This window comes from Salmo salar, chromosome 16 (assembly GCF_965601325.2).
Source record: "Salmo salar chromosome 16, fSalSal1, whole genome shotgun sequence".
Lineage (NCBI taxonomy): Eukaryota > Metazoa > Chordata > Actinopteri > Salmoniformes > Salmonidae > Salmo > Salmo salar.
The window spans coordinates 50,007,748-50,034,006 of record NC_138306.1 but is presented as its reverse complement, the minus strand read 5'-3'; the positions used below and the strand labels follow the sequence as shown (position 1 = coordinate 50,034,006).

The following is a 26,259-nucleotide window of genomic DNA, read 5'->3' as shown; positions in this document are numbered from 1 at the left end:
TCTCGTTGATACCCTCTTCTCTCGTTGATAGCCTCTTCTCTCGTTGATAGCCTCTTCTCTCGTTGATAGCCTCTTCTCTCGTTGATAGCCTCTTCGCTCGTTGATAGCCTCTTCGCTCGTTGATAGCCTCTTCGCTCGTTGATAGCCCCTTCGCTCGTTGATAGCCCTTTCTCTCGTTGATAGCCCCTTCTCTCGTTGATAGCCTCTTCTCTCGTTGATAGTCTACTCTGTCGTTGATAGCCCCTTCGCTCGTTGATAGCCCTTTCTCTCGTTGATAGCCTCTTCTCTCGTTGATAGCCTCTTCTCTCGTTGATAGCCTCTTCTCTCGTTGATAGCCTCTTCTCTCGTTGATAGTCTACTCTGTCGTTGATAGCCTCTTCTCTCGTTGATAGTCTACTCTGTCGTTGATAGCCTCTTCTCTCGTTGATAGCCTCTTCTCTCGTTGATAGTCTACTCTCTCGTTGATAGTCTACTCTGTCGTTGATAGCCTCTTCTCTCGTTGATAGTCTACTCTGTCGTTGATAGCCTCTTCGCTCGTTGATAGCCTCTTCTCTCGTTGATAGCCTCTTCTCTCGTTGATAGCCTCTACTCTGTCGTTGATAGCCTCTACTCTCGTTGATAGCCTCTACTCTCGTTGATAGCCTCTTCTCTCGTTAATAGCCTCTTCTCTCGTTGATAGCCTCTTCTCTCGTTGATAGCCTCTTCTCTCGTTGATAGCCTCTTCTCTCGTTGATAGCCTCTTCTCTCGTTGATAGCCTCTTCTCTCGTTGATAGCCTCTTCCCTCGTTGATAGCCTCTTCTCTCGTTGATAGCCTCTTCTCTCGTTGATAGCCTCTTCTCTCGTTGATAGCCTCTTCTCTCGTTGATAGCCTCTTCTCTCGTTGATAGCCTCTTCTCTCGTTGATAGCCTCTTCTCTCGTTGATAGCCTCTTCTCTCGTTGATAGCCTCTTCTCTCGTTGATAGCCTCTTCTCTCGTTGATAGCCTCTTCTCTCGTTGATAGCCTCTTCTCTCGTTGATAGCCTCTTCGCTCGTTGATAGCCTCTTCGCTCGTTGATAGCCTCTTCGCTCGTTGATAGCCTCTTCGCTCGTTGATAGCCTCTTCGCTCGTTGATAGCCCCTTCGCTCGTTGATAGCCCCTTCGCTCGTTGATTGCCTCTTCTCTCGTTGATTGCCTCTTCGCTCGTTGATAGCCTACTCTGTCGTGGATAGCCTACTCTTGTCGTGGATAGCCTACTCTTGTCGTGGATAGCCTACTCTTGTCGTGGATAGCCTACTCTTGTCGTTGATAGCCTACTCTTGTCGTTGATAGCCTACTCTTGTCGTTGATAGCCTACTCTTGTCGTTGATAGCCTACTCTTGTCGTTGATAGCCTACTCTTGTCGTTGATAGTCTCTTCTCTCGTTGATAGCCTCTTCTCTCTCGTTGATAGCCTCTTCTCTCTCGTTGATAGCCTCTTCGCTCGTTGATAGCCTCTTCGCTCGTTGATAGCCTCTTCGCTCGTTGATAGTCTACTCTGTCGATAGCCTCTTCTCTCGTTGATAGCCTACTCTGTCGTTGATAGCCTCTTCTCTCGTTGATAGTCTACTCTGTCGTTGATAGCCTCTTCTCTCGTTGATAGCCTACTCTTGTCGTTGATAGTCTACTCTTGTCGTTGATAGTCTACTCTTGTCGTTGATAGTCTACTCTTGTCGTTGATAGTCTCTTCTCTCGTTGATAGCCTCTTCTCTCGTTGATAGTCTACTCTGTCGTTGATAGCCTCTTCTCTCGTTGATAGCCTACTCTGTCGTTGATAGCCTCTTCTCTCGTTGATAGCCTACTCTGTCGTTGATAGTCTACTCTGTCGTTGATAGCCTCTTCGCTCGTTGATAGCCTCTTCTCTCGTTGATAGCCTCTTCTCTCGTTGATAGCCTCTTCTCTCGTTGATAGTCTACTCTGTCGTTGATAGCCTCTACTCTGTCGTTGATAGCCTCCACTCTCGTTGATAGCCTCTACTCTCGTTGATAGCCTCTTCTCTCGTTGATAGCCTCTTCTCTCGTTGATAGCCTCTTCGCTCGTTGATAGCCTCTTCGCTCGTTGATAGCCCCTTCGCTCGTTGATAGCCCCTTCGCTCGTTGATAGCCCCTTCGCTCGTTGATAGCCCCTTCGCTCGTTGATAGCCCCTTCGCTCTTTGATAGCCCCTTCTCTCGTTGATAGCCCCTTCTCTCGTTGATAGCCCCTTCTCTCGTTGATAGCCTCTTCTCTCGTTGATAGTCTACTCTGTCGTTGATAGCCTCTTCACTCGTTGATAGCCTCTTCACTCGTTGATAGCCTCTTCTCTCGTTGATAGTCTACTCTGTCGTTGATAGCCTCTTCTCTCGTTGATAGCCTACTCTCTCGTTGATAGTCTACTCTCTCGTTGATAGTCTACTCTGTCGTTGATAGCCTCTTCTCTCGTTGATAGCCTACTCTGTCGTTGATAGCCTACTCTGTCGTTGATAGCCTACTCTGTCGTTGATAGTCTACTCTGTCGTTGATAGCCTCTTCGCTCGTTGATAGCCCCTTCGCTCGTTGATAGCCCCTTCGCTCGTTGATAGCCCCTTCGCTCGTTGATAGCCCCTTCGCTCGTTGATAGCCCCTTCGCTCGTTGATAGCCCCTTCGCTCGTTGATAGCCTACTCTGTCGTTGATAGCCTCTTCTCTCGTTGATAGTCTACTCTGTCGTTGATAGTCTACTCTCTCGTTGATAGTCTACTCTCTCGTTGATAGTCTACTCTCTCGTTGATAGTCTACTCTGTCGTTGATAGCCTCTTCTCTCGTTGATAGCCTACTCTGTCGTTGATAGCCTACTCTGTCGTTGATAGTCTACTCTGTCGTTGATAGCCTCTTCGCTCGTTGATAGCCTCTTCTCTCGTTGATAGACTCTTCTGTCGTTGATAGTCTACTCTGTCGTTGATAGCCTCTACTCTGTCGTTGATAGCCTCTACCCTCGTTGATAGCCTCTACTCTCGTTGATACCCTCTTCTCTCGTTGATAGCCTCTTCTCTCGTTGATAGCCTCTTCTCTCGTTGATAGCCTCTTCGCTCGTTGATAGCCTCTTCGCTCGTTGATAGCCCCTTCGCTCGTTGATAGCCCTTTCTCTCGTTGATAGCCCCTTCTCTCGTTGATAGCCTCTTCTCTCGTTGATAGTCTACTCTGTCGTTGATAGCCCCTTCGCTCGTTGATAGCCCTTTCTCTCGTTGATAGCCTCTTCTCTCGTTGATAGCCTCTTCTCTCGTTGATAGCCTCTTCTCTCGTTGATAGCCTCTTCTCTCGTTGATAGTCTACTCTGTCGTTGATAGCCTCTTCTCTCGTTGATAGTCTACTCTGTCGTTGATAGCCTCTTCTCTCGTTGATAGCCTACTCTCTCGTTGATAGTCTACTCTCTCGTTGATAGTCTACTCTGTCGTTGATAGCCTCTTCTCTCGTTGATAGTCTACTCTGTCGTTGATAGCCTCTTCGCTCGTTGATAGCCTCTTCTCTCGTTGATAGCCTCTTCTCTCGTTGATAGTCTACTCTGTCGTTGATAGCCTCTACTCTGTCGTTGATAGCCTCTACTCTCGTTGATAGCCTCTACTCTCGTTGATAGCCTCTTCTCTCGTTAATAGCCTCTTCTCTCGTTGATAGCCTCTTCTCTCGTTGATAGCCTCTTCTCTCGTTGATAGCCTCTTCTCTCGTTGATAGCCTCTTCTCTCGTTGATAGCCTCTTCCCTCGTTGATAGCCTCTTCCCTCGTTGATAGCCTCTTCTCTCGTTGATAGCCTCTTCTCTCGTTGATAGCCTCTTCTCTCGTTGATAGCCTCTTCTCTCGTTGATAGCCTCTTCTCTCGTTGATAGCCTCTTCTCTCGTTGATAGCCTCTTCTCTCGTTGATAGCCTCTTCTCTCGTTGATAGCCTCTTCTCTCGTTGATAGCCTCTTCGCTCGTTGATAGCCTCTTCGCTCGTTGATAGCCTCTTCGCTCGTTGATAGCCTCTTCGCTCGTTGATAGCCTCTTCTCTCGTTGATTGCCTCTTCGCTCGTTGATAGCCTCTTCGCTCGTTGATAGCCTCTTCGCTCGTTGATAGCCTCTTCGCTCGTTGATAGCCTCTTCGCTCGTTGATAGCCTCTTCGCTCGTTGATAGCCTCTTCTCTCGTTGATAGCCTCTTCTCTCGTTGATAGCCGTTGATAGCCTCTTCACTCGTTGATAGCCGCTTCACTCGTTGATAGCCTCTTCTCTCGTTGATAGTCTACTCTGTCGTTGATAGCCTACTCTGTCGTTGATAGCCTACTCTGTCGTTGATAGCCCCTTCGCTCGTTGATAGCCCCTTCGCTCGTTGATAGCCCGTTCGCTCGTTGATAGCCCCTTCGCTCGTTGATAGCCCCTTCGCTCGTTGATAGCCCCTTCGCTCGTTGATAGCCCCTTCGCTCGTTGATAGCCCCTTCGCTCGTTGATAGCCCCTTCGCTCGTTGATAGCCCCTTCGCTCGTTGATAGCCCCTTCGCTCGTTGATAGCCCCTTCGCTCGTTGATAGCCCCTTCGCTCGTTGATAGCCCCTTCGCTCGTTGATAGCCTCTTCGCTCGTTGATAGCCTCTTCGCTCGTTGATAGCCTCTTCGCTCGTTGATAGCCTCTTCGCTCGTTGATAGCCTCTTTGCTGGTTGATAGCCTCTTCGCTCGTTGATAGCCTACTCTGTCGTTGATAGCCTACTCTGTCGTTGATAGCCTACTCTGTCGTTGATAGTCTACTCTGTCGTTGATAGTCTACTCTGTCGTTGATAGCCTACTCTGTCGTTGATAGCCTCTTCTCTCGTTGATAGTCTACTCTGTCTTTGATAGTCTACTCTGTCGTTGATAGTCTACTCCGTCGTTGATAGCCTACTCTGTCGTTGATAGCCTACTCTGTCGTTGATAGCCTACTCTGTCGTCGATAGCCTACTCTGTCGTCGATAGCCTACTCTGTCGTCGATAGCCTACTCTGTCGTCGATAGCCTACTCTGTCGTCGATAGCCTACTCTGTCGTCGATAGCCTACTCTGTCGTCGATAGCCTACTCTGTCGTGGATAGCCTACTCTGTCGTGGATAGCCTACTCTGTCGTGGATAGCCTACTCTGTCGTGGATAGCCTCTTCGCTCGTTGATAGCCTCTTCGCTCGTTGATAGCCTCTTCTCTCGTTGATAGCCTACTCTGTCGTTGATAGCCTACTCTGTCGTTGATAGCCTACTCTGTCGTTGATAGCCTCTTCGCTCGTTGATAGCCCCTTCTCTCGTTGATAGCCCCTTCTCTCGTTGATAGCCCCTTCGCTCGTTGATAGCCCCTTCTCTCGTTGATAGCCTCTACTCTCGTTGATAGTCTACTGTCGTTGATAGCCTACTCTGTCGTTGATAGCCTACTCTGTCGTTGATAGCCCCTTCGCTCGTTGATAGCCCCTTCGCTCGTTGATAGCCCCTTCGCTCGTTGATAGCCCCTTCGCTCGTTGATAGCCCCTTCGCTCGTTGATAGCCCCTTCGCTCGTTGATAGCCCCTTCGCTCGTTGATAGCCCCTTCGCTCGTTGATAGCCCCTTCGCTCGTTGATAGCCTCTTCGCTCGTTGATAGCCTCTTCTCTCGTTGATAGCCTCTTCTCTCGTTGATAGCCTCTTCTCTCGTTGATAGTCTACTCTGTCGTTGATAGCCTACTCTGTCGTTGATAGCCTACTCTCTCGTTGATAGTCTACTCTGTCGTTGATAGCCTCTTCTCTCGTAGATAGCCTACTCTGTCGTTGATAGCCTACTCTGTCGTTGATAGCCTACTCTGTCGTTGATAGCCTACTCTGTCGTTGATAGCCTACTCTGTCGTTGATAGCCTACTCTGTCGTTGATAGCCTACTCTGTCGTTGATAGTCTACTCTGTAGTTGATAGTCTACTCTGTCGTTGATAGTCTCTTCTCTCGTTGATAGCCTCTTCTCTCGTTGATAGTCTACTCTGTCGTTGATAGTCTACTCTGTCGTTGATAGTCTACTCTGTCGTTGATAGTCTACTCTGTCGTTGATAGTCTACTCTGTCGTTGATAGTCTCTTCTCTCGTTGATAGCCTCTTCTCTCGTTGATAGCCTCTTCTCTCGTTGATAGCCTCTTCTCTCGTTGATAGCCTACTCTGTCGTTGATAGCCTACTCTGTCGTCGATAGCCTACTCTGTCGTCGATAGCCTACTCTGTCGTCGATAGCCTACTCTGTCGTCGATAGCCTACTCTGTCGTCGATAGCCTCTTCGCTCGTCGTTAGTCTACTCTGTCGTCGATAGCCTACTCTGTCTTCGATAGCCTACTCTGTCGTCGATAGCCTACTCTGTCGTCGATAGCCTCTTCGCTCGTCGATAGCCTACTCTGTCGTCGATAGTCTACTCTGTCGTCGATAGCCTACTCTGTCGTCGATAGCCTACTCTGTCGTCGATAGCCTACTCTGTCGTCGATAGCCTCTTCTCTCGTCGATAGCCTCTTCTCTCGTCGATAGCCTCTTCTCTCGTCGATAGCCTCTTCTCTCGTCGATAGCCTCTTCTCTCGTCGATAGCCTACTCTGTCGTCGATAGTCTACTCTGTCGTCGATAGCCTCTTCTCTCGTCGATAGCCTCTTCTCTCGTCGATAGTCTACTCTGTCGTTGATAGCCTCTTCTCTCGTTGATAGCCTCTTCTCTCGTTGATAGCCTCTTCTCTCGTTGATAGCCTCTTCTCTCGTTGATAGCCTCTTCTCTCGTTGATAGCCTACTCTCTCGTTGATAGTCTACTCTCTCGTTGATAGTCTACTCTCTCGTTGATAGTCTACTCTCTCGTTGATAGTCTACTCTCTCGTTGATAGTCTACTCTGTCGTTGATAGTCTACTCTGTCGTTGATAGTCTACTCTGTCGTTGATAGTCTCTTCTCTCGTTGATAGTCTCTTCTCTCGTTGATAGTCTCTTCTCTCGTTGATAGTCTACTCTCTCGTTGATAGTCTACTCTGTCGTTGATAGTCTACTCTGTCGTTGATAGTCTACTCTGTCGTTGATAGTCTACTCTGTCGTTGATAGCCTCTTCTCTCGTAGATAGCCTACTCTGTCGTTGATAGCCTACTCTGTCGTTGATAGCCTACTCTGTCGTTGATAGCCTACTCTGTCGTTGATAGTCTACTCTGTAGTTGATAGTCTACTCTGTCGTTGATAGTCTCTTCTCTCGTTGATAGCCTCTTCTCTCGTTGATAGTCTACTCTGTCGTTGATAGTCTACTCTGTCGTTGATAGTCTACTCTGTCGTTGATAGTCTACTCTGTCGTTGATAGTCTACTCTGTCGTTGATAGTCTACTCTGTCGTTGATAGTCTACTCTGTCGTTGATAGTCTACTCTGTCGTTGATAGTCTACTCTGTCGTTGATAGTCTCTTCTCTCGTTGATAGCCTCTTCTCTCGTTGATAGCCTCTTCTCTCGTTGATAGCCTCTTCTCTCGTTGATAGCCTACTCTGTCGTTGATAGCCTACTCTGTCGTTGATAGCCTACTCTGTCGTCGATAGCCTACTCTGTCGTCGATAGCCTACTCTGTCGTCGATAGCCTACTCTGTCGTCGATAGCCTACTCTGTCGTCGATAGCCTACTCTGTCGTCGATAGCCTACTCTGTCGTCGATAGCCTACTCTGTCGTCGATAGCCTCTTCGCTCGTCGTTAGTCTACTCTGTCGTCGATAGCCTACTCTGTCGTCGATAGCCTACTCTGTCGTCGATAGCCTACTCTGTCGTCGATAGCCTCTTCGCTCGTCGATAGTCTACTCTGTCGTCGATAGTCTACTCTGTCGTCGATAGCCTACTCTGTCGTCGATAGCCTACTCTGTCGTCGATAGCCTACTCTGTCGTCGATAGCCTCTTCTCTCGTTGATAGCCTACTCTGTCGTTGATAGTCTACTCTCTCGTTGATAGTCTACTCTCTCGTTGATAGTCTACTCTCTCGTTGATAGTCTACTCTCTCGTTGATAGTCTACTCTCTCGTTGATAGTCTACTCTGTCGTTGATAGTCTACTCTGTCGTTGATAGTCTACTCTGTCGTTGATAGTCTACTCTCTCGTTGATAGTCTACTCTCTCGTTGATAGTCTACTCTCTCGTTGATAGTCTACTCTCTCGTTGATAGTCTACTCTCTCGTTGATAGTCTACTCTGTCGTCGATAGCCTACTCTGTCGTCGATAGCCTACTCTGTCGTCGATAGCCTCTTCTCTCGTCGATAGCCTCTTCTCTCGTCGATAGCCTCTTCTCTCGTCGATAGCCTCTTCTCTCGTCGATAGCCTCTTCTCTCGTCGATAGCCTCTTCTCTCGTCGATAGCCTCTTCTCTCGTCGATAGCCTACTCTGTCGTCGATAGTCTACTCTGTCGTCGATAGCCTCTTCTCTCGTCGATAGCCTCTTCTCTCGTCGATAGTCTACTCTGTCGTCGATAGCCTACTCTGTCGTCGATAGCCTACTCTGTCGTCGATAGCCTCTTCTCTCGTCGATAGCCTCTTCTCTCGTCGATAGCCTCTTCGCTCGTCGATAGCCCCTTCGCTCGTCGATAGCCCCTTCGCTCGTCGATAGCCCCTTCGCTCGTTGATAGCCCCTTCGCTCGTTGATAGCCCCTTCGCTCGTTGATAGCCTCTTCTCTCGTTGATAGCCTCTTCTCTCGTTGATAGCTTCTTCTCTCGTTGATAGTCTACTCTGTCGTTGATAGTCTACTCTGTCGTTGATAGTCTACTCTGTCGTTGATAGTCTACTCTGTCGTTGATAGTCTACTCTGTCGTTGATAGTCTACTCTGTCGTTGATAGTCTACTCTGTCGTTGATAGTCTACTCTGTCGTTCATAGTCTCTTCTCTCGTTGATAGCCTCTTCTCTCGTTGATAGCCTCTTCTCTCGTTGATAGCCTACTCTGTCGTTGATTGCCTACTCTGTCGTTGATTGCCTACTCTGTCGTTGATAGCCTACTCTGTCGTCGATAGCCTACTCTGTCGTCGATAGCCTACTCTGTCGTCGATAGCCTACTCTGTCGTCGATAGCCTACTCTGTCGTCGATAGCCTACTCTGTCGTCGATAGCCTACTCTGTCGTCGATAGCCTACTCTGTCGTCGATAGCCTACTCTGTCGTCGATAGCCTCTTCGCTCGTCGATAGTCTACTCTGTCGTCGATAGCCTACTCTGTCGTCGATAGCCTACTCTGTCCTCTGTCGTCGATAGCCTACTCTGTCGTCGATAGCCTCTTCGCTCGTCGATAGTCTACTCTGTCGTCGATAGCCTACTCTGTCGTCGATAGCCTACTCTGTCGTCGATAGCCTACTCTGTCGTCGATAGCCTCTTCTCTCGTCGATAGCCTCTTCTCTCGTCGATAGCCTCTTCTCTCGTCGATAGCCTCTTCTCTCGTCGATAGCCTCTTCTCTCGTCGATAGCCTCTTCTCTCGTCGATAGCCTACTCTGTCGTCGATAGTCTACTCTGTCGTCGATAGCCTCTTCTCTCGTCGATAGCCTCTTCTCTCGTCGATAGTCTACTCTGTCGTTGATAGCCTACTCTGTCGTTGATAGCCTACTCTGTCGTGGATAGCCTACTCTCTCGTTGATAGCCTACTCTGTCGTTGATAGCCTCTTCGCTCGTTGATAGCCCCTTCTCTCGTTGATAGCCCCTTCTCTCGTTGATAGCCCCTTCGCTCGTTGATAGCCCCTTCTCTCGTTGATAGCCTCTACTCTCGTTGATAGTCTACTGTCGTTGATAGCCTACTCTGTCGTTGATAGCCCCTTCGCTCGTTGATAGCCCCTTCTCTCGTTGATAGCCCCTTCTCTCGTTGATAGCCCCTTCGCTCGTTGATAGCCCCTTCGCTCGTTGATAGCCCCTTCGCTCGTTGATAGCCCCTTCGCTCGTTGATAGCCCCTTCGCTCGTTGATAGCCCCTTCGCTCGTTGATAGCCCCTTCGCTCGTTGATAGCCCCTTCGCTCGTTGATAGCCCCTTCGCTCGTTGATAGCCTCTTCTCTCGTTGATAGCCTCTTCTCTCGTTGATAGCTTCTTCTCTCGTTGATAGTCTACTCTGTCGTTGATAGTCTACTCTGTCGTTGATAGCCTACTCTGTCGTTGATAGTCTACTCTGTCGTTGATAGCCTCTTCTCTCGTAGATAGCCTACTCTGTCGTTGATAGCCTACTCTGTCGTTGATAGCCTACTCTGTCGTTGATAGCCTACTCTGTCGTTGATAGCCTACTCTGTCGTTGATAGCCTACTCTGTAGTTGATAGTCTACTCTGTCGTTGATAGTCTCTTCTCTCGTTGATAGCCTTTTCTCTCGTTGATAGTCTACTCTGTCGTTGATAGTCTACTCTGTCGTTGATAGTCTACTCTGTCGTTGATAGTCTACTCTGTCGTTGATAGTCTACTCTGTCGTTGATAGTCTACTCTGTCGTTGATAGTCTCTTCTCTCGTTGATAGCCTCTTCTCTCGTTGATAGCCTCTTCTCTCGTTGATAGCCTACTCTGTCGTTGATAGCCTACTCTGTCGTTGATAGCCTACTCTGTCGTCGATAGCCTACTCTGTCGTCGATAGCCTACTCTGTCGTCGATAGCCTACTCTGTCGTCGATAGCCTACTCTGTCGTCGATAGCCTACTCTGTCGTCGATAGTCTACTCTGTCGTCGATAGCCTACTCTGTCGTCGATAGCCTACTCTGTCGTCGATAGCCTACTCTGTCGTCGATAGCCTACTCTGTCGTCGATAGCCTACTCTGTCGTCGATAGCCTCTTCGCTCGTCGATAGCCTACTCTGTCGTCGATAGTCTACTCTGTCGTCGATAGCCTACTCTGTCGTCGATAGCCTACTCTGTCGTCGATAGCCTACTCTGTCGTCGATAGCCTACTCTGTCGTCGATAGCCTACTCTGTCGTCGATAGCCTCTTCTCTCGTCGATAGTCTACTCTGTCGTTGATAGCCTCTTCTCTCGTTGATAGCCTCTTCTCTCGTTGATAGCCTCTTCTCTCGTTGATAGCCTCTTCTCTCGTTGATAGCCTACTCTGTCGTTGATAGTCTACTCTCTCGTTGATAGTCTACTCTCTCGTTGATAGTCTACTCTCTCGTTGATAGTCTACTCTCTCGTTGATAGTCTACTCTCTCGTTGATAGTCTACTCTCTCGTTGATAGTCTACTCTCTCGTTGATAGTCTACTCTGTCGTTGATAGTCTACTCTGTCGTTGATAGTCTACTCTGTCGTTGATAGTCTACTCTCTCGTTGATAGTCTACTCTCTCGTTGATAGTCTACTCTCTCGTTGATAGTCTACTCTCTCGTTGATAGTCTACTCTGTCGTCGATAGCCTACTCTGTCGTCGATAGCCTACTCTGTCGTCGATAGCCTACTCTGTCGTCGATAGCCTCTTCTCTCGTCGATAGCCTCTTCTCTCGTCGATAGCCTCTTCTCTCGTCGATAGCCTCTTCTCTCGTCGATAGCCTCTTCTCTCGTCGATAGCCTCTTCTGTCGTCGATAGCCTACTCTGTCGTCGATAGTCTACTCTGTCGTCGATAGCCTACTCTGTCGTCGATAGCCTCTTCTCTCGTTGATAGCCTCTTCTCTCGTTGATAGCCTCTTCTCTCGTTGATAGCCTCTTCTCTCGTTGATAGTCTACTCTGTCGTTGATAGCCTACTCTGTAGTTGATAGTCTACTCTGTCGTTGATAGTCTCTTCTCTCGTTGATAGCCTCTTCTCTCGTTGATAGTCTACTCTGTCGTTGATAGTCTACTCTGTCGTTGATAGTCTACTCTGTCGTTGATAGTCTACTCTGTCGTTGATAGTCTACTCTGTCGTTGATTGTCTACTCTGTCGTTGATAGTCTACTCTGTCGTTGATAGTCTACTCTGTCGTTGATAGTCTACTCTGTCGTTGATAGTCTCTTCTCTCGTTGATAGTCTCTTCTCTCGTTGATAGTCTCTTCTCTCGTTGATAGCCTCTTCTCTCGTTGATAGCCTCTTCTCTCGTTGATAGCCTACTCTGTCGTTGATAGCCTACTCTGTCGTTGATAGCCTACTCTGTCGTTGATAGCCTACTCTGTCGTCGATAGCCTACTCTGTCGTCGATAGCCTACTCTGTCGTCGATAGCCTACTCTGTCGTCGATAGCCTACTCTGTCGTCGATAGCCTACTCTGTCGTCGATAGCCTACTCTGTCGTCGATAGCCTACTCTGTCGTCGATAGCCTACTCTGTCGTCGATAGCCTACTCTGTCGTCGATAGCCTCTTCTCTCGTCGATAGCCTCTTCTCTCGTCGATAGCCTCTTCTCTCGTCGATAGCCTCTTCTCTCGTCGATAGCCTCTTCTCTCGTCGATAGCCTCTTCTCTCGTCGATAGCCTCTTCTCTCGTCGATAGCCTACTCTGTCGTCGATAGTCTACTCTGTCGTCGATAGCCTCTTCTCTCGTCGATAGTCTACTCTGTCGTCGATAGCCTCTTCTCTCGTCGATAGCCTCTTCTCTCGTCGATAGCCTCTTCTCTCGTCGATAGCCTCTTCTCTCGTCGATAGCCTCTTCTCTCGTCGATAGTCTACTCTCTCGTCGATAGTCTACTCTCTCGTCGATAGTCTACTCTCTCGTCGATAGTCTACTCTCTCGTCGATAGTCTACTCTCTCGTTGATAGTCTACTCTGTCGTTGATAGTCTACTCTGTCGTTGATAGTCTACTCTGTCGTTGATAGTCTACTCTCTCGTTGATAGTCTACTCTCTCGTTGATAGTCTACTCTCTCGTTGATAGTCTACTCTCTCGTTGATAGTCTACTCTCTCGTTGATAGTCTACTCTCTCGTTGATAGTCTCTTCGCTCGTTGATAGTCTACTCTGTCGTTGATAGTCTACTCTGTCGTTTATAGTCTACTCTCTCGTTGATAGTCTACTCTCTCGTTGATAGTCTACTCTCTCGTTGATAGTCTACTCTCTCGTTGATAGTCTACTCTCTCGTTGATAGTCTACTCTCTCGTTGATAGTCTACTCTCTCGTTGATAGTCTCTTCGCTCGTTGATAGCCCCTTCTCTCGTTGATAGCCCCTTCTCTCGTTGATAGCCCCTTCTCTCGTTGATAGCCCCTTCGCTCGTTGATAGCCCCTTCTCTCGTTGATAGCCTCTTCTCTCGTTGATAGTCTACTGTCGTTGATAGCCTACTCTGTCGTTGATAGCTCGTTGATAGCCCCTTCTCTCGTTGATAGCCCCTTCTCTCGTTGATAGCCCCTTCGCTCGTTGATAGCCCCTTCGCTCGTTGATAGCCCCTTCGCTCGTTGATAGCCCCTTCGCTCGTTGATAGCCCCTTCGCTCGTTGATAGCCCCTTCGCTCGTTGATAGCCTCTTCGCTCGTTGATAGCCTCTTCGCTCGTTGATAGCCTCTTCTCTCGTTGATAGCCTCTTCTCTCGTTGATAGTCTACTCTGTCGTTGATAGTCTACTCTGTCGTTGATAGCCTACTCTGTCGTTGATAGCCTACTCTGTCGTTGATAGCCTACTCTGTCGTTGATAGCCTCTTCTCTCGTTGATAGCCTCTTCTCTCGTTGATAGTCTACTCTCTCGTTGATAGTCTACTCTGTCGTTGATAGTCTACTCTGTCGTTGATAGCCTCTTCTCTCGTTGATAGCCTCTTCTCTCGTTGATTGCCTACTCTGTCGTTGATAGCCTACTCTGTCGTTGATAGCCTACTCTGTCGTTGATAGCCTACTCTGTCGTTGATAGTCTCTTCTCTCGTTGATAGCCTCTTCTCTCGTTGATAGCCTCTTCTCTCGTTGATAGCCTCCTCTGTCGTTGATAGCCTACTCTGTCGTTGATAGCCTACTCTGTCGTTGATAGCCTACTCTGTCGTTGATAGCCTACTCTGTCGTCGATAGCCTACTCTGTCGTCGATAGCCTACTCTGTCGTCGATAGCCTACTCTGTCGTCGATAGCCTACTCTGTCGTCGATAGCCTCTTCGCTCGTCGATAGTCTACTCTCTCGTCGATAGTCTACTCTCTCGTCGATAGTCTACTCTGTCGTCGATAGCCTACTCTGTCGTCGATAGCCTACTCTGTCGTCGATAGCCTACTCTGTCGTCGATAGCCTACTCTGTCGTCGATAGCCTACTCTGTCGTCGATAGCCTACTCTGTCGTCGATAGCCTACTCTGTCGTCTCGATAGCCTACTCTGTCGTCGATAGCCTCTTCTCTCGTCGATAGCCTCTTCTCTCGTCGATAGCCTCTTCTCTCGTCGATAGCCTCTTCTCTCGTCGATAGCCTCTTCTCTCGTCGATAGTCTACTCTGTCGTCGATAGCCTCTTCTCTCGTCGATAGCCTCTTCTCTCGTCGATAGCCTCTTCTCTCGTCGATAGCCTTTTCTCTCGTCGATAGCCTCTTCTCTCGTCGATAGCCTCTTCTCTCGTTGATAGCCTCTTCTCTCGTTGATAGCCTACTCTCTCGTTGATAGTCTACTCTCTCGTTGATAGTCTACTCTCTCGTTGATAGTCTACTCTCTCGTTGATAGTCTACTCTCTCGTTGATAGTCTACTCTCTCGTTGATAGTCTACTCTCTCGTTGATAGTCTACTCTCTCGTTGATAGTCTCTTCGCTCGTTGATAGCCCCTTCTCTCGTTGATAGCCCCTTCTCTCGTTGATAGCCCCTTCTCTCGTTGATAGCCCCTTCGCTCGTTGATAGCCCCTTCTCTCGTTGATAGCCTCTTCTCTCGTTGATAGTCTACTGTCGTTGATAGCCTACTCTGTCGTTGATAGCTCGTTGATAGCCCCTTCTCTCGTTGATAGCCCCTTCTCTCGTTGATAGCCCCTTCGCTCGTTGATAGCCCCTTCGCTCGTTGATAGCCCCTTCGCTCGTTGATAGCCCCTTCGCTCGTTGATAGCCCCTTCGCTCGTTGATAGCCCCTTCGCTCGTTGATAGCCTCTTCGCTCGTTGATAGCCTCTTCGCTCGTTGATAGCCTCTTCTCTCGTTGATAGCCTCTTCTCTCGTTGATAGTCTACTCTGTCGTTGATAGTCTACTCTGTCGTTGATAGCCTACTCTGTCGTTGATAGCCTACTCTGTCGTTGATAGCCTACTCTGTCGTTGATAGCCTCTTCTCTCGTTGATAGCCTCTTCTCTCGTTGATAGTCTACTCTCTCGTTGATAGTCTACTCTGTCGTTGATAGTCTACTCTGTCGTTGATAGCCTCTTCTCTCGTTGATAGCCTCTTCTCTCGTTGATTGCCTACTCTGTCGTTGATAGCCTACTCTGTCGTTGATAGCCTACTCTGTCGTTGATAGCCTACTCTGTCGTTGATAGTCTCTTCTCTCGTTGATAGCCTCTTCTCTCGTTGATAGCCTCTTCTCTCGTTGATAGCCTCCTCTGTCGTTGATAGCCTACTCTGTCGTTGATAGCCTACTCTGTCGTTGATAGCCTACTCTGTCGTTGATAGCCTACTCTGTCGTTGATAGCCTACTCTGTCGTCGATAGCCTACTCTGTCGTCGATAGCCTACTCTGTCGTCGATAGCCTACTCTGTCGTCGATAGCCTACTCTGTCGTCGATAGCCTCTTCGCTCGTCGATAGTCTACTCTCTCGTCGATAGTCTACTCTCTCGTCGATAGTCTACTCTGTCGTCGATAGCCTACTCTGTCGTCGATAGCCTACTCTGTCGTCGATAGCCTACTCTGTCGTCGATAGCCTACTCTGTCGTCGATAGCCTACTCTGTCGTCGATAGCCTACTCTGTCGTCGATAGCCTACTCTGTCGTCTCGATAGCCTACTCTGTCGTCTCGATAGCCTACTCTGTCGTCGATAGCCTCTTCTCTCGTCGATAGCCTCTTCTCTCGTCGATAGCCTCTTCTCTCGTCGATAGCCTCTTCTCTCGTCGATAGCCTCTTCTCTCGTCGATAGTCTACTCTGTCGTCGATAGCCTCTTCTCTCGTCGATAGCCTCTTCTCTCGTCGATAGCCTCTTCTCTCGTCGATAGCCTTTTCTCTCGTCGATAGCCTCTTCTCTCGTCGATAGCCTCTTCTCTCGTCGATAGCCTCTTCTCTCGTTGATAGCCTCTTCTCTCGTTGATAGCCTACTCTCTCGTTGATAGTCTACTCTCTCGTTGATAGTCTACTCTCTCGTTGATAGTCTACTCTCTCGTTGATAGTCTACTCTCTCGTTGATAGTCTACTCTCTCGTTGATAGTCTACTCTCTCGTTGATAGTCTACTCTCTCGTTGATAGTCTACTCTCTCGTTGATAGTCTACTCTCTCGTTGATAGTCTACTCTCTCGTTGATAGTCTCTTCTCTCGTTGATAGCCTCTTCTCTCGTTGATAGCCTACTCTGTCGTTGATAGTCTACTCTGTCGTTGATAGTCTACTCTGTCGTTGATAGTCTACTCTGTCGTTGATAGTCTACTCTGTCGTTGATAGTCTACTCTGTCGTTGATAGTGTACTCTGTCGTTGATAGTCTAATCTCTCGTTGATAGTCTACTCTCTCGTTGATAGTCTACTCTCTCGTTGATAGTCTACTCTCTCGTTGATAGTCTACTCTGTCGTTGATAGTCTCTTCTCTCGTTGATAGTCTACTCTCTCGTTGATAGTCTATCAACGAGAGAAGTGGCTATCAACGAGAGAAGAGTTCATTGTTGTGTTTCTCTCTCAAGTTCTAGAGCTATTGGAGTATCAGGTTGTCTTGACTTCCCTGACCTCTGACCTGTGATTTCACAGAGCTTGACTCACATGAGCATGTCATTGGTAACCTGAATCCCACTTCTGTCATCTTTCTTTTTTGTTTGTCACAGAGAAAGGATGATGATATTTTATACATACACTGAGTGTACAAAACATGATGAACACCTGCTCTTTCCATGACATAGACTGACCAGGTGAATCCAGGTGAAAGCTATGATCCATGATGGATGCTACTTGTTAAATCCACTTCAACCAGTGTAGATGAAGGGGAGGAGACATGTTAAAGTAGGATTTTTAAGCCTTGAGACAATTGAGACATTTGTGTATGTGTGCCATTCAGAGGGTGAATGGGCAAGACAAAATATTTAAGTGGGTTTGAACAGGGTATGGTAGTAGGTGTCAGGTGCAGCGTCTTAGTGACCAGGCTAACTGTAATACACCTCAGCGTCTCAGTGACCAGGATAACTGTAATACACCTCAGTGACCAGGCTAACTGTAATACACCTCAGCGTCTCAGTGACCAGGCTAACTGTAATACACCTCAGCGTCTCAGTGACCAGGCTAACTGTAATACACCTCAGCGTCTCAGTGACCAGGCTAACTGTAATACACCTCAGTGTCTCAGTGACCAGGCTAACTGTAGTACACCTCAGCGTCTCAGTGACCAGGCTAACTGTAATGCACCTCAGCGTCTCAGTGACCAGGCTAACTGTAATACACCTCAGCGTCTCAGTGACCAGGCTAACTGTAATACACCTCAGCGTCTCAGTGACCAGGATAACTGTAATACACCTCAGCGTCTCAGTGACCAGGATAACTGTAATACACCTCAGCGTCTCAGTGACCAGGCTAACTGTAATACACCTCAGCGTCTCAGTGACCAGGCTAACTGTAATACACCTCAGTGTCTCAGTGACCAGGCTAACTGTAGTACACCTCAGCGTCTGTGACCAGCCTAACTGTAATACACCTCAGCGTCTCGGTGACCAGCCTAACTGTAATACAGCTCAGCGTCTCGGTGACCAGGCTAACTGTAGTACACCTCAGCGTCTCAGTGCACTAACAAGCTAACTGTGGTATACCTCAGTGACCAGGCTAACTGTAGTACACCTCAGCATCTTAGTGACCATGCTAACTGTAGTGTACCGCAGCGTCTCAGTGACCATGCTAACTGTAGTACACCTCAGTGACCAGGCTAAATGTAATACACCTCAGCGTCTCAGTGACCAGGATAACTGTAATACACCTCAGCGTCTCAGTGACCAGGCTAACTGTAGTACACCTCAGCGTCTTTGACCAGCCTAACTGTAGTACACCTCAGTGACCAGGCTAAATGTAATACACCTCAGCGTCTCAGTGACCAGGCTAACTGTAATACACCTCAGCGTCTCAGTGACCAGGATAACTGTAATACACCTCAGCGTCTCAGTGACCAGGCTAACTGTAATACACCTCAGTGACCAGGATAACTGTAATACACCTCAGCGTCTCAGTGACCAGGCTAACTGTAATACACCTCAGCGTCTCAGTGACCAGGCTAACTGTAATACACCTCAGCGTCTCAGTGACCAGGATAACTGTAGTACACCTCAGTGACCAGGATAACTGTAGTACACCTCAGTGACCAGGATAACTGTAGTACACCTCAGTGACCAGGATAACTGTAATACACCTCAGCGTCTCAGTGACCAGGCTAACTGTAATACACCTCAACGTCTCAGTGACCAGGATAACTAGTACACCTCAGCGTCTCAGTGACCAGGATAACTGTAGTACACATCAGCGTCTCAGTGACCAGGCTAACTGTAATACACCTCAGCGTCTCAGTGACCAGGCTAACTGTAATACACCTCAGCGTCTCAGTGATCAGGATAACTGTAGTACACCTCAGCGTCTCAGTGACCAGGATAACTGTAGTACACATACTTCTAATTGTCAGTGGTGGAAAAAGTACCCACTTGTCATACTTGAGTAAAAGTATACATACCTTAATAGAAAGTTAGTCAAGTAAAAGTGAAAGTCACCCAGTAAAATACTACTTCAGTAAAAGTCTAAAAGTATTTGGTTTTAAATATACCTAAGTATCAAAAGTAAATATAATTGCTAAAATATACTTAAATATCAAAAGTAAAAGTATAAATAATTTCAAATTCCTTATATTATTAAATTCCAATAATTATTCCTTATACAAAATATGCATTTGTGTTTAGTGAGTCTGCCAGACCATAGGCAGTAGGGATAACCACGTGTTCTCTTGATAAGTACATGAATTTCACAATTTTGTCCAGCTAAGCATTCCAAATGTAATGGGTACTTTGGGTTGTCAGGGAAAGTCTATGGAGTAAAAAGTATAATACACTGCTCAAAAAAATAAAGGGAACACTTAAACAACACAATGTAACTCAAAGTCAATCACACTTCTGTGAAATCAAACTGTCCACTTAGGAAGCAACACTGATTGACAATACATTTCACATGCTGTTGTGCAAATGGAATACACAACAGGTGGAAATTATAGGCAATTAGCAAGACACCCCCAATAAAGGAGTGGTTCTGCAGGTGGGGACCACAGACCACTTCTCAGTTCCTATGCTTCCTGGCTGATGTTTTGGTCACTTTTGAATGCTGGTGGTGCTTTCACTCTAGTGGTAGCATGAGACAGAGTCTACAACCCACACAAGTGGCTCAGGTAGTGCAGCTCATCCAGGATGGCACATCAATGCGAGCTGTGGCAAGAAGGTTTGCTGTGTCTGTCAGCGTAGTGTCCAGAGCATGGAGGCGCTACCAGGAGACAGGCCAGTACATCAGGAGGCGTGGAGGAAGCTGTAGGAGGGCAACAACCCAGCAGCAGGACCGCTACCTCCGCCTTTGTGCAAGGAGGAGCAGGTGAAGCACTGCCAGAGCCCTGCAAAATGACCTCCAGCAGGCCACAAATGTGCATGTGTCTGCTCAAACGGTCAGAAACAGACTCCATGAGGGTGGTATGAGGGCCTGACGTCCACAGGTGGGGGTTGTGCTTACAGCCCAACACCGTGCAGGACGTTTGGCATTTGCCAGAGAACACCAAGATTGGCAAATTCGCCACTGGCGCCCTGTGCTCTTCACAGATGCAAGCAGGTTCACACTGAGCACGTGACAGACGTGACAGAGTCTGGAGACGCCGTGGAGAACGTTCTGCTGCCTGCAACATCCTCCAGCATGACCGGTTTGGCAGTGGGTCAGTCATGGTGTGGGGTGGCATTTCTTTGGGGGGCCGTACAGCCCTCCATGTGCTCGCCAGAGGTAGCCTGACTGCCATTAGGTACCGAGATGAGATCCTCAGACCCCTTGTGAGACCATATGCTGGTGCGGTTGGCTCTGGGTTCCTCCTAATGCAAGACAATGCTAGACCTCGTGGCTGGAGTGTGTCAGCAGTTGCTGCAAGAGGAAGGCATTGATGCTATGGACTGGCCCGTCCGTTCCCCAGACCTGAATCCAATTGAGCACATCTGGGACATCATGTCTCGCTCCATCCACCAACGCCACGTTGCACCACAGACTGTCCAGGAGTTGGCGGATGCTTTAGTCCAGGTCTGGAAGGAGATCCCTCAGGAGACCATCCGCCACCTCATCAGGAGCATGCCCAGGCATTGTTGGGAGGTCATACAGGCACGTGGAGGCCACACACACTACTGAGCCTCATTTTTACTTGTTTTAAGGACATTACATCAAAGTTGGATCAGCCTGTAGAGTGGTTTTCCACTTTAATTTTGAGTGTGACTCCAAATCCAGACCTCCATGGGTTGATAAATTGGATTTCCATTGATTATTTTTGTGTGATTTTGTTCTCAGCACATTCAACTATGTAAAGAAAAAAGTATTTCATAAGATTATTTCTTTCATTCAGATCTAGGATGTGTTGTTTAAGTGTTCCCTTTATTTTTTTGAGCAGTATATTTTCTTCAGGAATGTAGTAAAGTAAAAGTTGTCAAAAATATGAATAGTAAAGTACAGATGCCCCTAAAAACTACTTACGTAGTACTTTAAAGTATTTTTACTTAAAGTACTTTACGCCACTGCTAATTGTAAAGAAAACACTAATTAATTGGCTCTGGATCTCTGGTAGAACCCAGTATTGGACTGACCTGTCTAGAATGATATCTGATAGAACCCAGTGTTGGACTGACCTGTCTAGAATGATATCTGATAGAACCCAGTGTTGGACTGACCTGTCTAGAATGATCTCTGGTAGAACCCAGTGTTGGGACTGACCTGTCTAGAATGATTATAAATCTAGTACAGAGAATGCAAAGCACAATATCTAAATCAGTGGTGAGATGGCTGACTTATGTGATTAATGGTTTTATTTAACCTTTATTTAACCAGGTAGGCCAGTTGAGAACAAGTTCTCATTTACAACTGCAACCTGGCCAAGATGGAGAAAAGCAGTGCGACACAAATAACAATTACACACAGTCCTATATACAGTGTGTGCAAATGTAGTAAGAGTCGGGAGGTAAGGCAGTAAATAGGCCATAGTGGCAAAAATAATTACAATTTTGCAATTAAACACTGGAGTGATAGATGTGCAGAAGATGAATGTGCAAGTAGAGATACTGGGGTGCAAAGGAGCAAAAAATAAATAACAATATGGGGATGAGGTAGTTGGGTGGGCTATTTACAGATGGGCTGTGTACAGATGCAATGATCGGTAAGCTGCTCTGACAGCTGATGCTTAAAGTTAGTGAGGGAGATATAAGACTCCAGCTTCAGTGATTTTTGCAATTCGTTCCAGTCTTTGGCAGCAGAGAACTGGAAGGAAAGGCGGCCAAAGTAGGAATTGGCTGATGGAGTTGGCTGGTGATAACAATCAAGAATGTATGGTAACCAGTGGAATGAAAAACACTGTATGAAATACCAACATTAGGGTAGCCAAATATTGTTAGTGGTTCATCATCATTATTAAACAACTCAATGCTTTTTCTGTGCTTTACATGAGTAATGAATGAATTCACCTGTATCCTCTCCACCCTCCTGTGTATGTTTCAGACCACTTCACCCAGGTGCTGCACTGTGAACACGAGTGTGTTAGAGACCTGTCCACCCGGCCCGGTCGTCTGTCTCCCATGGAGAACTACCTGCCTCTACACTACGACTACCTGCAGTTTGCCTACTACCAGCGTGAGTACCATTACCTTACTGCACCTTACTCTGCCTCTACACTACGACTACCTGCAGTTTGCCTACTACCAGCGTGAGTACCATTACCTTAATGCACCATACTGCACCTTACTCTGCCTCTACACTACGACTACCTGCAGTTTACCTACTACCAGCGTGAGTACCATTACCTTACTGCACCATACTGCACCTTACTCTGCCTCTACACTATGACTACCTGCAGTTCACCTACTTCTTGAGTGAGTAACGTTACCTTACTGCACCTTACTGAACCTTACTTCACCTTACTCTGCCTCTACACTACGACTACCTGTAGTTCGCCTGCTACCTGAGTGAGTAACGTTACCTTACTGAACCTTACTCTACCCTACTGAACCTTACTGAACCTTACTCTACCCTACTGCACCTTACTGAACCTTACTCTACCCTACTGCACCTTACTGAACCTTACTCTACCCTACTGAACCTTACTCTACCCTACTGAACCTTACTGAACCTTACTCTACCCTACTGCACCTTACTGAACCTTACTCTATCCTACTGCACCTTACTGAACCTTACTCTACCCTACTGAACCTTACTGAACCTTACTCTATCCTACTGCACCTTACTCTACCCTACTGAACCTTACTGAACCTTACTCTACCCTACTGCACCTTACTGAACCTTACTCTATCCTACTGCACCTTACTGAACCTTACTCTACCCTACTGAACCTTACTGAACCTTACTCTATCCTACTGCACCTTACTGAACCTTACTCTACCCTACTGCACCTTACTGAACCTTACTCTACCCTACTGCACCTTACTGAACCTTACTCTAACCTACTGCACCTTACTGAACCTTACTCTAACCTACTGCACCTTACTGAATGTAGCTCTTTCACGACAACAGACACAGGTTGGTTCCTTGAAACGGGCGTTTATTGCATTGCACGTCTTTTTCTCCGATGCATCCACGTCACGCCGTGAGAACTATATGTTTGAATGAACACAGTAACGTTGATAAATTATACAGTACTGAAACAAAGAAATACAAATGGCGCTCGGCGCAACAATACAAATGGCGCTTGGTGCGACAATACAAATGGAACTTGGCGCAACTATAAACAAAGTTCTATAGGTTGAACAAAATACCTCGTTGGCTGCTTGTCCTGAAAAGAGGTTCTTGAATTCTTAAAGTCCCTTGAAAGTCCCTTTACTGTCTTTCTTAGCCTCTGCCATCAACAATTATGACTCAGACTAAGATCTGCTTAAGTTAGATTGCACACAGTCAATTAACAAATTCCGTAGCAGTAACACAACAGAGAACGTTAGTTCCGGGATGGAACATAAAAACACAATCAATGGCCTAACGTTAATTTACCTGTTACATCACATTTAAATTCTTATCTATACATCAATAAATCATTCATTTATTTACTACATCAAATAAACCTTGAATTATGTATTAATCATGCATAGTGAACACAGCATCTATGTAACAACACTTACACTGAACCTTACTCTATCCTACTGCACCTTACTGAACCTTACTCTATCCTACTGCACCTTACTGAACCTTACTCTAACCTACTGCACCTTACTGAACCTTACTCTATCCTACTGCACCTTACTGAACCTTACTCTATCCTACTGCACCTTACTGAACCTTACTCTAACCTACTGCACCTTACTGAACCTTACTCTATCCTACTGCACCTTACTGAACCTTACTCTAACCTACTGCACCTTACTGAACCTTACTCTATCCTACTGCACCTTACTGAACCTTACTCTACCCTACTGCACCTTACTGAACCTTACTCTACCCTACTGCACCTTACTGAACCTTACTCTATCCTACTGCACCTTACTGAACCTTACTCTATCCTACTGCACCTTACTGAACCTTACTCTACCCTACTGCACCTTACTGAACCTTACTCTATCCTACTGCACCTTACTGAACCTTACTCTACCATAGTGCACCTTACTGAACCTTACTCTATCCTACTGCACCTTACTGAACCTTACTCTATCCTACTGCACCTTACTGAACCTTACTCTATCCTACTGCACCTTACTGAACCTTACTCTATCCTACTGCACCTTACTGAACCTTACTCTATCCTACTGCACCTTACTGAACCTTACTCTATCCTACTGCACCTTACTGAACCTTACTCTACCCTACTGCACCTTACTGAATCTTACTCTACCATAGTGCACCTTACTGAATCTTACTCTACCCTACTGAACCTTACTCTACCCTACTGCACCTTACTGAACCTTACTCTACCCTACTGCACCTTACTGAACCTTACTCTACCCTACTGCACCTTACTGAACCTTACTCTACCCTACTGCACCTTACTGACTCTTACTCTACCCTACTGAACCTTACTCTACCCTACTGAACCTTACTGAACCTTACTCTACCATAGTGCACCTTACTGAACCTTACTCTACCCTACTGCACCTTACTGAATCTTACTCTACCCTACTGCACCTTACTGAACCTTACTCTATCCTACTGCACCTTACTGAACCTTACTCTACCCTACTGCACCTTACTGACTCTTACTCTGTCCGACTGCACCTCTAAACTATGTCTGTGTCCAAAATGGCTCCCTATTCCCTATATAGTGCACTACTTTTGACCAGAGCCATTTGGACCCTGGTCTAAAGTAGTGCACTATATAGGGAATAGGGGTGGCATTTGGGATATAGGTTATTACGATTACCTGAAGTTCACCTACTACCAGTATTACCTTACTGCACCTTACTTCACCCTGCTTGACCTTGCTTGCAGACAGGGTGTGTTGTTCAGACTACAGGGTGGCCAACCCTCATCCTGGAGGGTTGCTGTGTATACAGACTTTTGTTGATTGACTAACACACCCACACCCATCTTTAATTAGATAAGTATTCACCTGATGACTCACAGAGAGCTGGGAAATGCCCAGTCACAGACATTTGAAGGAGCCCTCAAAGAGAGGAAATCACAAAGAGCTGTGGAGAAGACTAGGAACTGTATTCATAAAGCTTCTCAGAGTTAGAGTGCTGATCTAGGATCAGTTTTACCTTTTAGATTGGATGGACAGCACTCTTAATCTGTGATGTTTTGTGAATACAGGCCTACACAATCAACACCCAACAGACCAGGACCACACCTCAGTAGAGAACCACACACTGTTCCACTCAAACTCATCCAGCAACATGAATCCATTATCTGGTGTCCGTATCTAAAAATGTATGCACACATGACTGTAAGTCTCTCTAGATAAAAACGTCTGCTAAATGGCATATATTATAATAGGCCACCAGCCTTTGTCTTCATCCTAAATGGCACCCTATTCACTGTATAGTGCACTACTTTTGACCAGAGTCCATAGAGAAATAGGGTGCTTAAATAGGGAATAGGGGGCCATTTGGGACGGTCTGTGTAGTCTGGGCTGATTGGGGATCAGACGTTAGAGGGAGAGAGAGACGGGTTGGCAGGACAGCACAGCAGCGGAGAGGAGGGAAAAGACGATGTGGTGAATACTTATGAGCTCATCAGATCATGTCTAATGCCCCTGCACCATATGTCTAATAAACCAAGTGGATCATGGGATTCTAGGAAAAACAAAGTGCTCAATGAATCATTCCCAACAGCGGCACTTACTGTGTCTTCTTCCCTATATAGTGCACTATTCCCTATATAAAGAACAGGGTACCATTTGGGACACATCTGTGTGAATACCGTGTGAAGCTCTGCAAGGCTCTACAGTTGATGTTACTTGGAGACTGTGGGAGATGCTGTTAACATATAATGAGTTATTTATATACAGTTGATGTTACTTGGAGACTGTGGGAGATGCTGTTAACATATAATGAGTTATTTATATACAGTTGATGTTACTTGGAGACTGTGGGAGATGCTGTTAACATATAATGAGTTATTTATATACAGTTGATGTTACTTGGAGACTGTGGGAGATGCTGTTAACATATAAGGAGTTATTTAATAGGATCTCTATGCTGTTGACAGTGAGGAGTGTCAACGCTGAGTCTATAGCAGGCTGGACTTTAGAGGCAAAGGATAGATTTTCAGTCAGGTTTAAATGCAAAGGCCTTGTTACCCTTTGAGATCATATGGGATTTAAGTTTAAAGTATATGTCTAACTTTTAAATGGGGGAGAGAGGTAAAGAGAGACAGATTGATAAAAAAGAGCAAGAAAAACTGTCTTAAATGTTCCAAAATGTTTTTCATTGTCTATTGCAATGTTTCATGTCATGCCAATATACATTTTTAAATTGTTAAAATGGAAATTGAGCGAGAGAGAGAATGTGCAGTCATCCATCAAGTCTCTAATCGCTTGTTAGAAAGACAAGTCTCCTCACTCAGCAGCCTCTCATTGCTCTGCGGGAAGCTGTTTCCTCAATGATCCGTACGGTGACGGTAGTTTTTATGGCCTGAAAGCCCCTCGCTGTTTAAGACCTGTGAACCAGGGGAA

At 46.8% G+C, this 26,259-nt stretch overlaps 1 protein-coding gene across 1 annotated transcript in view; it reads left to right on the top strand.

The window, feature by feature from the left end:
- p3h2 (prolyl 3-hydroxylase 2) overlaps positions 1-26,259 on the top strand; it is a 147,095-nt gene that overhangs the window by 100,577 nt on the left and 20,259 nt on the right. Inside the window, exon 4 of the mRNA XM_014149483.3 lies at positions 21,645-21,776. Coding sequence (XP_014004958.1) covers positions 21,645-21,776 — 132 coding nt within the window. The remainder of the gene's footprint in view (positions 1-21,644; positions 21,777-26,259) is intronic.